Here is a 14952-nt window from a genome sequence, read left to right as displayed (position 1 = left end):
GTTTAACAGACTCCTTAATTAGGGAGTGAACGGAATTTTGTCACTACCTGTTTATACTGTCATTTCTCACAGTTACAGAATTGGTAGACAATACTGGTAGAATCTCAAACCAGCCTCTGGGCGACTTGACTGCCCGGCAATGTCCGGGCCTTTATCCTACAATTAGAAGGTTTGAATGAAAGTTTTTTTCGCACTTGCCTAGAGCAAGGAGTACTTGTGGGGCGCCTTGATTGAAGGAGGATATGATTGAAAAATCGACAAATAACAGGTGGTTAGCTGTTATCTGTGCAGATATTCGTAACCTTCCCCCCTCCAGTTTTAGAGAATAAAGGAGACCACATTATTCTGCAAGGATAAGTCTTAATTTATTTACAATCCGTCCATCTTGTTCAGAACTTTGCAGGCAGGATAGTCCTCGGCCTAAGAAAGTACGATCGCATTTCTGAAGGCTTGAAGTCGCTGAAATGGCTTCCTATTGCCGATAAACTTTTTTTAAAATGATTCTGTTATGATTCACAAGTGCTTAAATGGACTGGCGCCTGACTATCTCAGTCAAAAATTTACAAGGAGACTAGAACTAGATAACAGAAATACACGAAATTAAAAATATCTGAACCTACCAAGATGCCGGTTAAAAACTGGGCAACGATCGTTCGTCTACAGAGGCGCTGCATGTTGGAATAGTCTCCCAAAGACCTTAATAAGGAGGCAGCGGACGGTAAAATCTTTAAGAAGAGACTTGTCAATATGCTTTTAGCCTGATTTTTATTTTGTCTCTGTATTATTTTAATTAGTTAGTAATTTAGTTCAATTCTTCTTGTTAATTATTTAGTCTCAGCATATTGTGGCTGAAAAGCCCTGTCAAGGGAGCTTCAATAAAATGTATGTATGTGTGTATCTTAAGAACCAAACTTTGAAAAATTATTTGCAAAATTAATAATGAGCATCACGACAAGAAGGAAAAAGCAATGACAGAATTGCGCAAATTAATTACAGTTTAACGATAAAAAAAGAAACCTGATAAATAAGAAAATTGCTAAATGACTAAAGGAAAAGATGATGCCTTTTTATGAGTACTAAGAGTTTGGTACGAACTAATTTTTTCAAATCAAACGGTGCCGTTCTCGTCTTTCGTTTCTTGCTATGGTTTTCGTTGTTACCATTTTAGTCGCTGTTGCAGTTCGTTTTTTTTTTTTTAATTCAACTCTACTCGAACGCGTACGACTGCGTATAATTCAACCATTAGCTACTTTTGATAAATAACTGGAAGGTATCTTGGGAAATTATTAGCAATCTGACTCTCGAAACAAGTTTTACTTTAAATAGTTGCTAGATTGTTCATATTCTTGTACTATTTAATTCAGCTATTTAATCATCAGGACTTTATAACGTTAAAGTGCACCTAAACCCAAAAATTTTTTTTCGCTTAACGAAATAAGTTTATATTTTGGAGTATTTCTGTGTTCTCGATTTGACGTCACATTACCCGTTAGAGCCATTCCTCTTTAAACTCGGTCGTAGGGCAAGATGGCGGCCGATTTTCCTTATTTTGACTGGGCACAGAGAATTGAAGATTTGAGCAAATAAAAACATTTTTGCACCGAAATACTCCAAAAAATACGCTTATTTCGTTAAGCAAAAAAAAATTTTGGGGTTTAGTTGCACTTTAACTATGATATTCCACCCAGCTTCACTAATATCTTTTCAGAAGGCGTCTTTTCCTTTTCCCTTGCCATGAAATGAAGATGATCGTATTTTACCGTTTAATTTTCTTCGAAATTTCCTAAATAGTGCGTAACTAATCAATAGCAACAATTCCAGAACTTCTGCAAACGACAGAACAGACATTCCAATCCATAAACCAAGGGACCCTCCGAGATCGGACACGAAATTTGCTAGCTGTGGATAGAACAGGACACTGGTTGACAAACTAGTCTGGCTTGAAAAGATGTTATTGACTCGTTTAAGTTTGAGTGGAAAATCTTCAAAGAAATGTAAACATACCTCATAGGATCTTTCCTCTCTGATGGTTTCATAATTTAGTTCCTCGTAGAATATGTTTAGTTTCAAAACATTGGAGCGAATATTACTGGAAATGAATAAATTGTGGAGTCCATGTGTTACTATGAATCATACGCGCAGTTCATAGTACTTATGGCGTTTTTTACTTGTGTATCACTTGGTCCTATGCAGCGTTGTTTTATCTTTCATAACACTCTCTCAAAACAATTGCCAGCAGACATGCAAAGGCGAATGGGATATGAATTATGGAAAGGAAGAAAAATCCAATTATTTCTTAGCTGTTTTCTCTGCCGCCTTATGACTCAAGAGACGACAAAACGGAAGGGAACGGGTAGTTAAGAACAGTAGCGGATTGATATGATTTCTTTTTTTGCCCCCTTATCTCATAATTCCTCACGCGTGTGGTGCCCTTAATGTCTGTCAGTCCATTCATTCAGAGTGCATTCAAAAAATATATTAACAATTACAAAGATTTTCTGTATAATCTACGCTGTCAACATAATGGGATACAAACCAGTAGAGGTGCTCTATTTAAAATTTTGTGGAAAGTAATTTTGAGAAATTAATAAAAAGGCAGGTAGTTACCTTGAATTTGAATTAAAATCGAGGTTATGAGATTTGTCCTGAGAGTTGAGCTTGTCAATATAAAAAGGCTAAAAGAGAAGAAATTAAGACAAAAGAAAATTTAGATATCGAAAAAACACATTGATTAAGGAGGGTGTTAGGCGCTTCTATCTGCGGCCGAAATGAGATCAAATTACCAAGCTAGAAGGTATAGCTCGTATGAACATTATTTTCACACAGTAATAGAATTATAAGAACTGTTACAAACCTTGTAACCACTGGAAGGCCAGGCTGAGAATGATGACGAGAGCTGAAATATGCTCTCCCTACGAAAATTCAGGTAAGAATAAGCTTGAGATCACTTTCACTATTGCTTACCTGGGGACAAACTGAGAGACAGTCTGACCCCTTAACGGACTGACTGGCTGACTATCTTCCCGATTAAGTGACTGACTGAGTTACCAACTGGCTGACAGAAAGACAGACAGAGAGACAGAAAGACAGACAGAGAGACAGAAAGACAGACAGAGAGACAGAAAGACAGACAGACAGATAGAGAGACAGAAGACAGACAGACAGACAGTAAGCGCGTGCACGACTTGCCGACTTCCACACCTGACGGAGAGACTGTGGATTGAATGACTGACTTACTTACTTAGAGTCTGATTGTCTGACTACCTGAGTGACCGAAAGACTGGCAGACAGAATGATAAACTGACTGACGCTTCTGACACTTCGTCACTCTACTCTTACCTGCAGGGTGGTGGGCATGACAACGTGCAGTTCAATTCATTTCGTTTAAATGCCTTCTGTACTTTGCTGAGACAGTTAACTACGACAAAACAAAGAAACAAATAGGCTATGAACCTCGTTATAAAAAACTACGACGTAATTTCCATCAATACTTCTTTATCATTCCTCTCCTTAGTAACCTGTGCATACTTCTTGCATCCCACAACTCAATTGTAATTTTTCGGTGCACAGGGATATCTCTGTTTTAGATTAACGATTTACAATTGACTTAATTTCCGCCAGTGAATCCAGCGTGAGGAAGGTTTGAGGTCCCTTGGTAACTACAACGTTGTATTTCCATGAAAGTAATTTTTACATGGTTGGGTTGTTCACCCTTCGTCAAACATCCAGGTCAGGCCAGGTGATTGAATACCTTGAATAAAGATTCCCCCTCCGCCCTCCACAAATTTGCCTTTGCAATATCATTGACCCTGCCTGGGGTATAACTCCTGCTGAAAAATCTTAGAGAAATCAGTAAGTTCCGCATTCTATCTCAATGCCTCAAGGTTATAAACAGCTAGTTCATTAATACTTACCGACTGTTTTATTTAGAATGTCGCAAACTGGGGTCTTGTCATTAGGAAGAGGAAATCTGTACTCCATACATTTACATTCTTTCCTCTGATTATAAGCGAGACATGATTCCTTGCATGCCTGTGTAGGACGAATGATCCGAAATGAGTCTAAAAAGGCTGGAATCAGGACATGTCAACCAAAACTGTATGTTGTTGTTCTTCACTGGTTTTTAAGAAAGCGGATTGATTTCACACGCTTCAAGTACTTCAAGATTTTTTCAACCAAGGGTTCTCTTTTATGAGAGACGAGAGGTAAAAAACGTGGTGGTATGAGATAATAATGATGACGATGATGAAAATGATAATGACATCAAGCTAGCAGACCCTTTCTTGTTACCCTGGCAGCTTAGTATCGCAAAAAGAGAAGGGAATTCAAAATGTATTTGAACTGACAAATGCACGGTAAACAATGTTTTTTATATATATTTTTTCCTAAATGATCTGGATACGCTCTATAGAATACAATTTGCATGAATGCAGTCTTTATGACTGACGAAGACTGCACTCTTCGTGCTGATTTAAGGTTTAATTGTACCCAGTGAAAATTTGCTATTCTCCCCATCTTTTACTTTTCCTTACCGTGGCTGAATAATTTACTTGAAAGTGATAATTGTAGAGGTTGGCGTCGCTCAAACTCAAGGTATTTTGACATCGTTTGTTGGTGAATGGGTCCTTTCTGTGGATCTCCACCTATAATTTAAAAAAAAAAACATCTCTAGAATAAAAGTACGACTTCAAAAGTAGGTAACGATGGTTAAGCTGACAATTAATCTAGTTGAAAAAAGCCCGCGAACAAACCGGTTGGCCCTTACTGCCGAAGATTTTAAAACTCGGTTTCTTTAGCATTAAACGTCGTATGGGTTATTATCCTTTCATATAGTTAATGCTAGACCAACGCCCCAGACCCTCTCAGTATGTCATCCGGCCTCTCTGACACCTACCAGGTACAATTTATACTCCAAGGCTTGGTGGAGGCACTGTGGGGAGTAAGTGCCTTTTCAAGAAACACGACACAATGACCTTGCCAAACTCCCAGCAAAACTCCCAGCTAACTCCCAGCCAAACTCCCAACGAAACTCGCGGGCAAACTCCCAGCCAAACACCCAGGCAAACTCCCCGGCAAACTCCCCGGCAAACTCCCCGGCAAACTCCCCGGCAAACTCCCCGGCAAACTCCCCGGCAAACTCCCCGGCAAACTCCCCGGCAAACTCCCCGGCAAACTCCCCGGCAAACTCCCCGGCAAACTCCCCGGCAAACTCCCCGGCAAACTCCCGGAAAACTCCTAGCCAAACTCCCAGGCAAACTTCCCGGCAAACTTCCCGGCAAACTCCTAGCCAAACACCTAGGCAAACTCCCCGGCAAACTTCCGGGCAAACTCCTAGCCAAACTCCCGGCAAACTCCCCGGCAAACTCCCAGGCAAACTCCCGGAAAACTCCTAGCCAAACTCCCGGCAAACTCCCCGGCAAACTCCTAGCCAAACTCCCGGCAAACTCCCAGGCAAACTTCCCGGCAACTTCCCGGCAAACTCCTAGCCAAACACCTAGGCAAACTCCCCGGCAAACTTCCGGGCAAACTCCTAGCCAAACTCCCGGCAAACTCCCCGGCAAACTCCTAGCCAAACTCCCGGCAAACTCCCCGGCAAACTCCCAGGCAAACTCCCGGAAAACTCCTAGCCAAACTCCCGGCAAACTCCCCGGCAAACTCCTAGCCAAACTCCCGGCAAACTCCTAGGCAAACTCCCAGGCAAACTCCCCGGCAAACTCCCGGCAAACTCCCCGGCAAACTCCCAGGCAAACTCCCCACCAAACTCCCCGGCAAACTCCCAGGTAAACTCCCCGGCAAACTCCCCGGCAAACTCCCCGGCAAACTCCCCGGCAAACTCCCCGGCAAACTCCCCGGCAAACTCCCCGGCAAACTCCCAGGCAAACTCCCCGGCAAACTCCCAGGCAAACTCCCGGAAAACTCCCAGGCAAACTCCCCGGCAAACTCCCCGGCAAACTCCCCGGCAAACTCCTAGCCAAACTCCTAGCCAAACTCCCGGCAAACTCCCGGAAAACTCCTAGCCAAACTCCCAGGCAAACTTCCCGGCAAACTCCTAGCCAAACTACCAAGCAAATGCCCAGCCAAACTCCCTCTACCTCGGACCATTGGAACTGAAGTCGAGCACTCGTACCATCGAACAGGCAACCGTGGGCGAAAACTCTTTAAACGAGTTTTGCCTGAAAAACCTACAAATTCTTTGAGATACTCGATAACACATTGCTTGATTACAAATTTAACTTGAAGAGTGCTAACCTTTCTTATTCCTATTGACGTGGCAAATCCTGGAGCCGCGCTGAGTCCTTTCTCGCGAGGAAACGACATCTCTCCTTGATTTGATATGTCTATCCTCACCCCAGCTTCCTCTGTAAAGGCTCCAATGTATTCGTCCTGCTCAATATTTAGCTCGAGGTTTAGTCCTGAAAGAAGAAGCCGCTCCATTAATGAAATTCAAAGGTAGTTACTTAGGTCAACTTCTTTTCGACTGACGTTTTTAAGGAAATGAAACTTTCCTTATGTCTGGAAAGTTCTCTTCTACAGATTATAACTGATTATTCAGCAGGCCGTAAACGGCTAGAACAATATGCGCTTGGCTATCGGATAACGAATTCAATATTTTTAGTGTTCACGCGAGATCGCCATTTCAAGCCTGCTAGCATTTGGCTTCCTGGTCAGCGGAGTAAATGCCAAGAAATGTCGTTTCTTGGCAACCATATCGTTCAGCGAGATTACAGCCCTAATGTATCTGGGATCATTTCTGGGCTCTGTTTCTGAAGATTTCCCTTGGATTAGTCGTTAGAAATGCTTCCTAATACATTTTACGCACTCGTAAGTAAAGGAATCAGAGTTCAGAGTTTTTTATGCTTTAAAACAATCAATATAAATTGAGTTAAACAGCTATCTTACCGTGTGATGGTCCAGGCTTGTTAGACTTCAATACGGCAGCTCTCTTTCCTGTTTTATCTTTACCAGCGTTAAAAACGTAACAGTTTCCGTAGGTATAATGCCAGAAGCGTGTCCAGTAAGAACTCGAGAAATTTCTTGGAAAATAATAATCCAATTAGAATTAAAAATTCACTTTGATTTTGACAAAAGGGAAAAAATAAAAACGGGAAAATATGGAGAATCCATACAACGTATATTATGCAGATCAAGAAAAAGCACGCCATGGTTACCGCTGCAGTTGTGGAAAAGAACTCTGTTAATCTGATACTCAATAAAGCTGAAATAACGCTCCAAAGGCCTTTGACAAAAATTCTGCCATTCATCGTCTTAAATTGCTTTGTTGATGCCTGCGACCTGAATTTTAGGAATTGGGCTTGGGGCCAAACCGGCGAGAGCAAAGAAAACTAGTCGTTAGTGGCTTTTCCGTGTGAGCTGATTTATGACATGACCGTGTCCAGACAAAGTATGACCTTGGACAGTTTTAGGAAGGAAAGTGCTTCTTATTCTTCATTTGCAATTTACGAGAAGATTGCAAACTCACACACACGAGATTCCGCGATATCTGCACGACAAGACAAACTCTTCAAACTGGTGACCAAGAGGTTTTAGTGCCTCGACCCCAGCCTCAGCCATTATCATTATCATTTGTTCCCTGTTCTTGAAATCTTCATCCAGATCATCCGGGTTCTCAAATCCTTCCTCTTCTTCCTCTAAGACGTCAATATTGTTTGGACTATTGGACGAGGGGGGCTGGTTTACTGCTCTCTTTCCTCGTGTTGGCGAATTATTGCCTATGATATTGATAATAATACTGATGATAATGATAATAATGATGAAAAGTATATGATAATGAAAACAATCACAGAGATTACAAAATATATTACACGAAAGGCCTGTACTGATTTAAAGCAGGGTACTAAGCTCGCAGCCTGGAACGTTGATTTAAAGGTTATTTTATCTTTTCCAGAAGAGTCTAAGAAATCAAGACAAAAAGATTAAACTTAAAATCAAAACTTAAAATTTGAGATGGAGCCCCGTCGCTACGATGAATACTGGGACATAATTATCTTAAGGTGTTCGCGTAAGGAAAGTTAATCATGGGAGTGAAGCTGTGTAAAATAAGCTATGTCTGTCCATACATCAAATTGCCATCCCGCGAACAATACCCTCTTGCATTTCCACTGGATGTAGGAAATTTGTTCTGAGCACAGTAAAGTGACTTTATAATTGATTTAAGGCACATATTTCTTACTGGTAGTTTCTGCCTGAATGTCCTTTTTCAGATCCTCAGGGAAATCTTCAATTTTACCAATTTTCACAGCATTGAAGTTGCAAATCGTAATCACCGGAAAGTCAAGACTCTGAAAAAATAATCAGAAGATCTTAAACAGTTTTTGATAAACCGGTGATTAACGTTCAGCACGTCCACAGAGTAAGCACCTCTCCAATATTAAACAACTAAAGATTGAAAACAGAATTAAAAACTTAAGTGTGTGCAGTCGCTCAAGTTGCACTCATATCATGGAGCTTGACCCGGATTGGATGCCAATCCTCAATATTTTGTGAAAGTTCCCTGACAGTTATGGCGCCCATTTTTACTCCTAAGTGGAGAAGGCGCTGTGAGAAAGAGGGTTTTGCCCCAAAACACAAACACAATGCTATGATCAGTAAATGAACCTGGACTTGCACTCAGTTATTTACAAAGTCACTGCTTGCTTTTTCTGTGAAATCTAAATTTAGAGCCCTCGTAAGAAAGAAATATACATACCGTTTCATGTTTTATCGAGACATGAGTGCTCAGTGGACGTAATTTATACGTATCAAACAGAGTGTTTATTTGCCATGAAGACACCGCCAATGCTGCAAGAAATAACAACGTCCAAAATACTTTTCTTATCATTTGTTTTGAGGCGACGATGCGCGGAGGACCATGGCCAGACGTGTATTCACAATAGTCCAGAATTAAATGTCGTACAGAATACGTTTTTTCCTCATCATCCGAAAGATCTTGGCTGACGTCTTCACCAGCTCCTTTGATTCCTTCCCTGACGGACATCTCAAACTCGTTTTTCCGTTGAAAGGGGTTTGTATTTTCCATGGCAAGCTCTATTTCAAAGTCACTGGTTTGTCTTCTGAGCAGGGATCAAAGAGAGAATGACGATCTGTGGAATTTTATAAAAATTCACATAGGTCAATGGATTTAAGAGCGCCCGACAAGATTTAAACAAGGACAAATCAAATGTCTGTACCACCTGCGCGAGAGGTGCATCTCCATATTCTTACAGGTCTTAAAAAAATTACTCCTCCACTCTCAATATTCTTTTAGCGTTTTGATCTCGTAAGGCAGGTGGAAGTATCTTATGTTAATGTTTTTAGTGCTAGCAATAGACGGATGACACTTATTTGAAAATGAAGGTTCTATACATTTAGTTCTTAAATTCACTAATAATTCATGACGTTATAAGCCAATTAAAGAGCCCCATTCGTGTCAGGTAAAGGACTTTGAAACTCGGTAATGCTCTCTCTACGCAAAGTTCTACTTCCTCGATTGTTTTAGTTCGAGAAGCGAAACCTTCCTTCGGCCATGGCAAAAACAATATGTAAATCTCTTAAAGTTCACAACGCTTTTGGAGCAACGCGAAACTAAATACAATGAATGCCGACCGAATACGACAAATCACACATACAAGGAATTTTAAAGAAAAATGGGAAAAATACAACATAAAATACTGCATAATTTTGTATTGCTTCTTTGGAGAAGTCATTTCAAAAACTCGTGGTTCGGGTTTCATCAGGTTTCCAAACGCGAGAAAACGATAAAACCACTCGGCCTGCCGCCTCGTGGTTTCAAATATTTTCTCGCGTTTAGAAACCTAATGAAACCCCTTCACTCGCTTTTGAAATAGTACAGTCAATTTTCCATATGATGATAACAAATGCGCGCCTTTTGGAGGCTTTCACGCATTAAATTTTTTTCTCATGTTAAGCTGCGATGATAATTCACGTAATTAGGTCTTAGTCTCCCATCATTGTTTCATCAAAACTATTTTCCTCAATACGCTCTTAAAATAGTTTAACCAAGAGGGTAGTATCGTCTCCATGGGAAGTTTTCATCTTCAAGTCATAAATTTAAAATTTCCTAAAAATGAACGCGGTCACTCTTTGATCCTACAAATTCCCGTTTAATGATGAAAACGTTTTGTTAATTCTAAATGAAATCGATTTATGAAATCAAATAAGCAACACATTCGTTAATGCGAGAATTGCAACAGGAAGCTTGTTATACGTGATAAAAGCGTTCGACCTGAAATCAATGAAGATTTCCTTAAAGTTTTTCTTATGCTTTTTAAAGAAAAAAATTCTTACTCGTTAGATAAAAACAGTTGTAATATTGTGGAAAATAATTCTAATTTTGTGTTGCGTGTGTAGTTTTAATGAAAAGGATTTCTAAGTGGCTCTGAAATATACCTCTCATTATAATGCCAATTATTTCATTGCACTCTATACTAATACAAATGACAACAAACTAATACGAAATTGTAATCCCCTTTTTGGCTTGCCGAGTGCGACTTGCGAAAAATATCTCAAACTTGAAACACAGTGATAAAGTTTAGAACGTGGCAGAGAGTTTGCTAACGTACTTTCCTTTGGTTTTTTGTTGCTTAGAGAAAGTCTTGAGAGAAAATTCTGCTAATGTACAAGTATTACAATAAGGCGTCAGTTTTTCATAATTGGAACAGCCGGTTTTCTTACTCATACAGGGTGTATGTTTGTAGACTAGCAGTTTTAATATGAAAGTGGGTACTGGCGTCAGAGCTTGAAGGAAATACTGATAATACGATTTGAAATAAACGGTATAATAGGGGTTGGTGTGGCTTTTTAAAAGAGAATTACGATTTTTCCAACTAGTTTAGTTTTAAGGGCTTTTGTGAAACAACAACAGCAAACGACAACTTAATGTTGTGCTCGGGAAGTTTTCTTTTGACTCGAAGATTGATAAACAACTGAACTCGACGGATGAAATCGACTCAGAATTTGTCTCAAAGCCCAAACAGTCATTTGTGTTTGCTATCGAATTGACCACTTTCAAAAATGGCTGCCGGATTAATATTCTTTTGTTTAAATTTGAATTAGCCTTTCTGGCCTCGCTTGAGATGATGTATTATTTTGAATATTGTACTGGAAAAGGAGGCCAGAAAGGCTAATTTAAATTTAAACAAAAGAATATTAATCCGGGAGCCATTTATGAAAGTGGTCAATGGTTAGCTTCAACGAACGATCCACATTTTGAATCTATGATAGGAAGCTTTTCTTCTACCTCAACGGGAAAATGTAACTCAATGGTCGAATTATTTAACTCGACGGGCAGAGATTTTGACTCAAAGATAAAATTTAACGCCTCAAGAGGCGAAGAATACTGTGAGTGATATGCCTGTAGTGCCGAAATCGGGGTCATCCTCGGTGTAAAAACCTGACGGCGAGGTTTTCTTTGTTTCATGAGGTATTGTTTTGCTGTACGCTATTGTTTATGTTTTATTGTCTTTGTTTTACGTCACTCGTAAGCTTCACAGGTTTTTACACCGAGGATGAGCCCGAAATCGCTTTCGACATAAAGCAGGTTAGCTCCACACCTTCCTCTCTTTTCTCCCGAGACCAGCAAGCTGCAGTCGGCAGTTTACTCCGAATGGGAGCATTTTGCCTAACACTTCACTGCTGCTGAATGCACTGAGAAAAAAGAAATGATACCCATGAAGTGGGGCGTTATCGATATCTTGGCACCTCCATTCGTGAATCGGCAAAAATTGCTCATATAATAGAGCAGCCAAACATATAAAAATCTCTTGTCATCCTCGAGAGTCATCACTATAAACCGTTCATGACCTTGATGGATACTTCCACAAGTAATTAAAGACATCTATATTAAAAACTAATCTCGCTTATCGTGTTCTTGATTTCTAGCAGAGCGGAACGGCTGTACACAGCTATAGCTTGAAATCCATAGATATTCCCACATGCATTTTACGTGACATCATCACAAGCACCCCGGATATAGAAAACGCAATCGACTGCGCATATCTCCGATCTTACATCCGACAAATTTTGGCTTTTTCTCGCTCTTGTAAAAAATAGGCTGCTCCCTCGCCAGGGCTCGCCAGCAATAAGCGCCAAATAGATGTAAGCCAGTCATGTTAACTAGAAGTTTCCACAATTGTATGACTACAAATATACTCCGTCGGATACTAATCAGTCGAACCTGAAACCACAAGTATGTTTAAATGGTGAACTATGAAAAGTAGTCGAATGTAAAACAATGAGCGTGTTACACCATGAGCAGAGTGAACACTTGTTCTTTTGATAATTGTTATGGCACAAAACTTTCTCTGAGAAATTTCTTGGAATAAGTCTATTAACAAATGCAGAAAAAATTTCCATGACCCTTGGTCAGTATTTAGCTGGACAAACCGAATACAGGACGTTTTGTACCAACGGCAGACGATCATAAAAAGCCAGATATTGCTTTGTCGTCCTCTAATCCATAAACCAAACCTAGAGAACCACAGAACAGTTACAAATAGGACAAAAAATACCTTTATAATCGATGAAGATAATCAAGTATACTAAGTGCAAACGACTGAAGACAGATGGTAAAAAATAAAAGTTTGGCCAGTAACGTCATTCTTAATAGTTATTACCTTCACTTAGACACCGAACTAGCGTAGTAACAATACTTCTATATTTTGTGTTCGTAATCAGTAGACTAATCTCCAATCAACCCGAATTGGATTATCTGAAATTCCAAACTTTGCATGTACACTTACTCATTGCTTTTCGACGCTCTGATACTCTCTTCATTTAGTTCTCCATGATTAATTGGTGATACAAAAAATAGGTTGAGATTCTCGTTCTCGAATTTGATATCAAGCCAGTTTTCCTTTTAGCACTATTTTAATGATAAGGAAGAATATTTTAAGCCTTTCATCAGCTAAGTATAGCGTCCAATCTTTGACTTATAAGTTCAGATGCAGCTCAACACCTAATGCCACATCCGGATATGGATAGTGGGAACAAAGACATTATCAAAGCAGTTACCATTTCTTCCCATACTTATCAAACCGAAAAAAATTGAAGGAAAAGTGAAAGTAAAGGAGAAATGAAACACACAACAATTCAACAGTGGTGAATTTACGTAACGGATCTTTATTATCTTGATTCTTGGCAGAATAGCGTGCATTCTGTGAATTCGAATTCTAAGTGTTGATATGCAAACGTGTACAAAATTATCGCACGCTGGGAAATGATATTCAAAAAGAAATTAAGGAAGAGTGTTTGAATTAATCAAACAAAGGCCTCAGCATAATGTTGTTAATTTAGTCCATTATCTAACAGCTTTTAACTTCCATCAGATAGAGGATTGACCCTCGATTACATCACCAGTTGATAGACATTGCAAATGTTTACCATTGATGCTACGAAGAAATGGTCAGTATTCTGGGAAATTTGCTTTAGGATATTCACCTTTTTTGCTGAGTTGAACTGTAAAAGCCTTATTAAGTTACCAACAACCTTAGGTTAAGCAGTCTCGAATGGAACAAGAAGAAAGCCTTTAACATGCGAGGGAGCTAAGATACACGAGTACCAGAAAACGGAGCCCAGCTCCGTAAACCATTTTAAGAATTCACTCGAGTTTTAAGGTTTTTTCTGCGGTAGAAAAGAAAATATTGAAATTTCAAAACCCGCAGTATTTTTATTTTAAACTTATCGCGGAAGGTATTATCAAAATCTATCAGCACGAGTTTTCTAGTTCATAAGCATATTGGCCTCTTCGTATTTGCCCGTCGCTTGTGTTGACATAAGCCTCGAAAAGAAATTAATATGGAAAAATAAATTTATAAAATAATCGTTTGTTTTCGAAAGACTGCGTGAAAATTACGGGTGTGATTTGCTGATAATGAAAATATGATGATTTCCGTTATCTGGTTATGTTTACAGCCGCCCGATATCTCCTCTGGATATTTAGGACAAGATGTCACTAAGTGTAATGGGTCACCTTGAGTAAGGGCTCTTGTGTCAGTCATGCGAAAATTCTTGGCTGAGTGAGAATTTTTTCAAATCGTTGTTAGTGTTGCTGTTGTAGCACAAGTTGAGTCGACAATTTTTGTCAAGGAGTTTGCCTTTTTCCCTCAAAATGTCAAGCGAGATCTGTGAAAGCTCAGGCTGTTGATTCATTCAAACATAGATTGAATAACTAAACGCATCTTGAATTGCGCTTACAGTTTGTTCCCCAGCGGTAAAAAGGAAATTCAATTGAAATTATGAGATTCACAGGTGAACAAAGAACATGCGGTGAATCGAACATGCAAAACTAAAGGATCTTTTATTCAAACGATCTTGATGTCAGCAATGTAATTTCAGAAGATTAATTGCCAGTTCATTGTTCACTGCTCAATTTGAACTGAATTATTGAAAGTGTTCGCGAGCAGCGACTCACTCTACTACAACATTGGACTTATTACACAGGTGTATGTGCCGATGGAAGTTATTACACTCCGTATGGCTCTAATGTTGGAAATATAACACAGTTAAAATGCAGTGGAATGAAAGCTTTCTTACCCGAGAACAGTTTTTCTTTCAGCCTTCGAGTGCAGCAAATTTTCTGACTGATCACGGTGAGTATCGGCTCCTTGGTGATTTACGTCAAGATGAACTTTCTTTCATTATTGTGCAAACAAAAAGACCTCGACAATTACCCAAAGAGTACATGTGAGCGATTGGTGATCTGTAAGCTTGTCCTACAGCGGTCTGTCGTTCGGCACGTAGTCAGTGATCTAATTTGGGTTCATACGCGCTAATTAAGGGCAACAAAACATTGCTGACGTCAAAAAATTCCGCATTTCCATTTCTATGCTAAACATCTTATATCATTATATTAGTAACATTTGTTATTGACCTTTTTTGCATGATAAAACAGCACCCGTAAAAACAATAACAATGCACAACGTTATTCGCTTTGTT

The 14952-nt window shown here is 39.5% G+C and overlaps 1 protein-coding gene across 2 annotated transcripts; it reads right to left on the bottom strand.

The window, feature by feature from the left end:
* Window positions 1–746: 746 nt before the first annotated feature.
* LOC111329881 (epithelial sodium channel subunit alpha) lies at window positions 747–14930 on the bottom strand. Of its 2 annotated transcripts, none has more exons than XM_022934678.2 (13): window positions 14551–14930; window positions 8708–9101; window positions 8192–8300; window positions 7481–7730; window positions 6901–7034; window positions 6250–6413; window positions 4533–4643; window positions 3915–4032; window positions 3340–3418; window positions 2855–2912; window positions 2608–2675; window positions 2005–2089; window positions 747–1899 (listed from the first exon to the last, which is right to left on the bottom strand). In XM_022934678.2, the coding sequence occupies exons 2-13, from the start codon at window positions 9035–9037 to the stop codon at window positions 1705–1707; spliced, it is 1701 nt and encodes a 566-aa protein (XP_022790413.1). In that variant the 5' UTR covers window positions 9038–9101; window positions 14551–14930; the 3' UTR covers window positions 747–1704. The 2 variants fall into 2 exon arrangements, with proteins under 2 accessions (XP_022790413.1, XP_022790485.1); XM_022934750.2 differs by lacking the exon at window positions 14551–14930 and adding an exon at window positions 11571–11670.
* Window positions 14931–14952: the final 22 nt, after the last annotated feature.

Source organism: Stylophora pistillata, chromosome 4 (assembly GCF_964205215.1).
Source record: "Stylophora pistillata chromosome 4, jaStyPist1.2, whole genome shotgun sequence".
In the NCBI taxonomy this organism is placed as follows: domain Eukaryota; kingdom Metazoa; phylum Cnidaria; class Anthozoa; order Scleractinia; family Pocilloporidae; genus Stylophora; species Stylophora pistillata.
This window is presented reverse-complemented; position numbering and strand designations above follow the sequence as displayed.

Bases quoted from the DNA above. Each gene is read 5' to 3' on its own strand.
- LOC111329881 (XM_022934678.2), bottom strand. From the start codon at position 9,037: ATGGAAAATACAAACCCCTTTCAACGGAAAAACGAGTTTGAGATGTCC. The intron at 7,035-7,480 runs GTGAGTTTGCAA...TTATTTTCCAAG, and splicing joins TATCGCGGAATCTCGTGTGT to AAATTTCTCGAGTTCTTACT. The intron at 1,900-2,004 runs GTATGTTTACAT...TTCTATCCACAG, and splicing joins GAGAGGAAAGATCCTATGAG to CTAGCAAATTTCGTGTCCGA.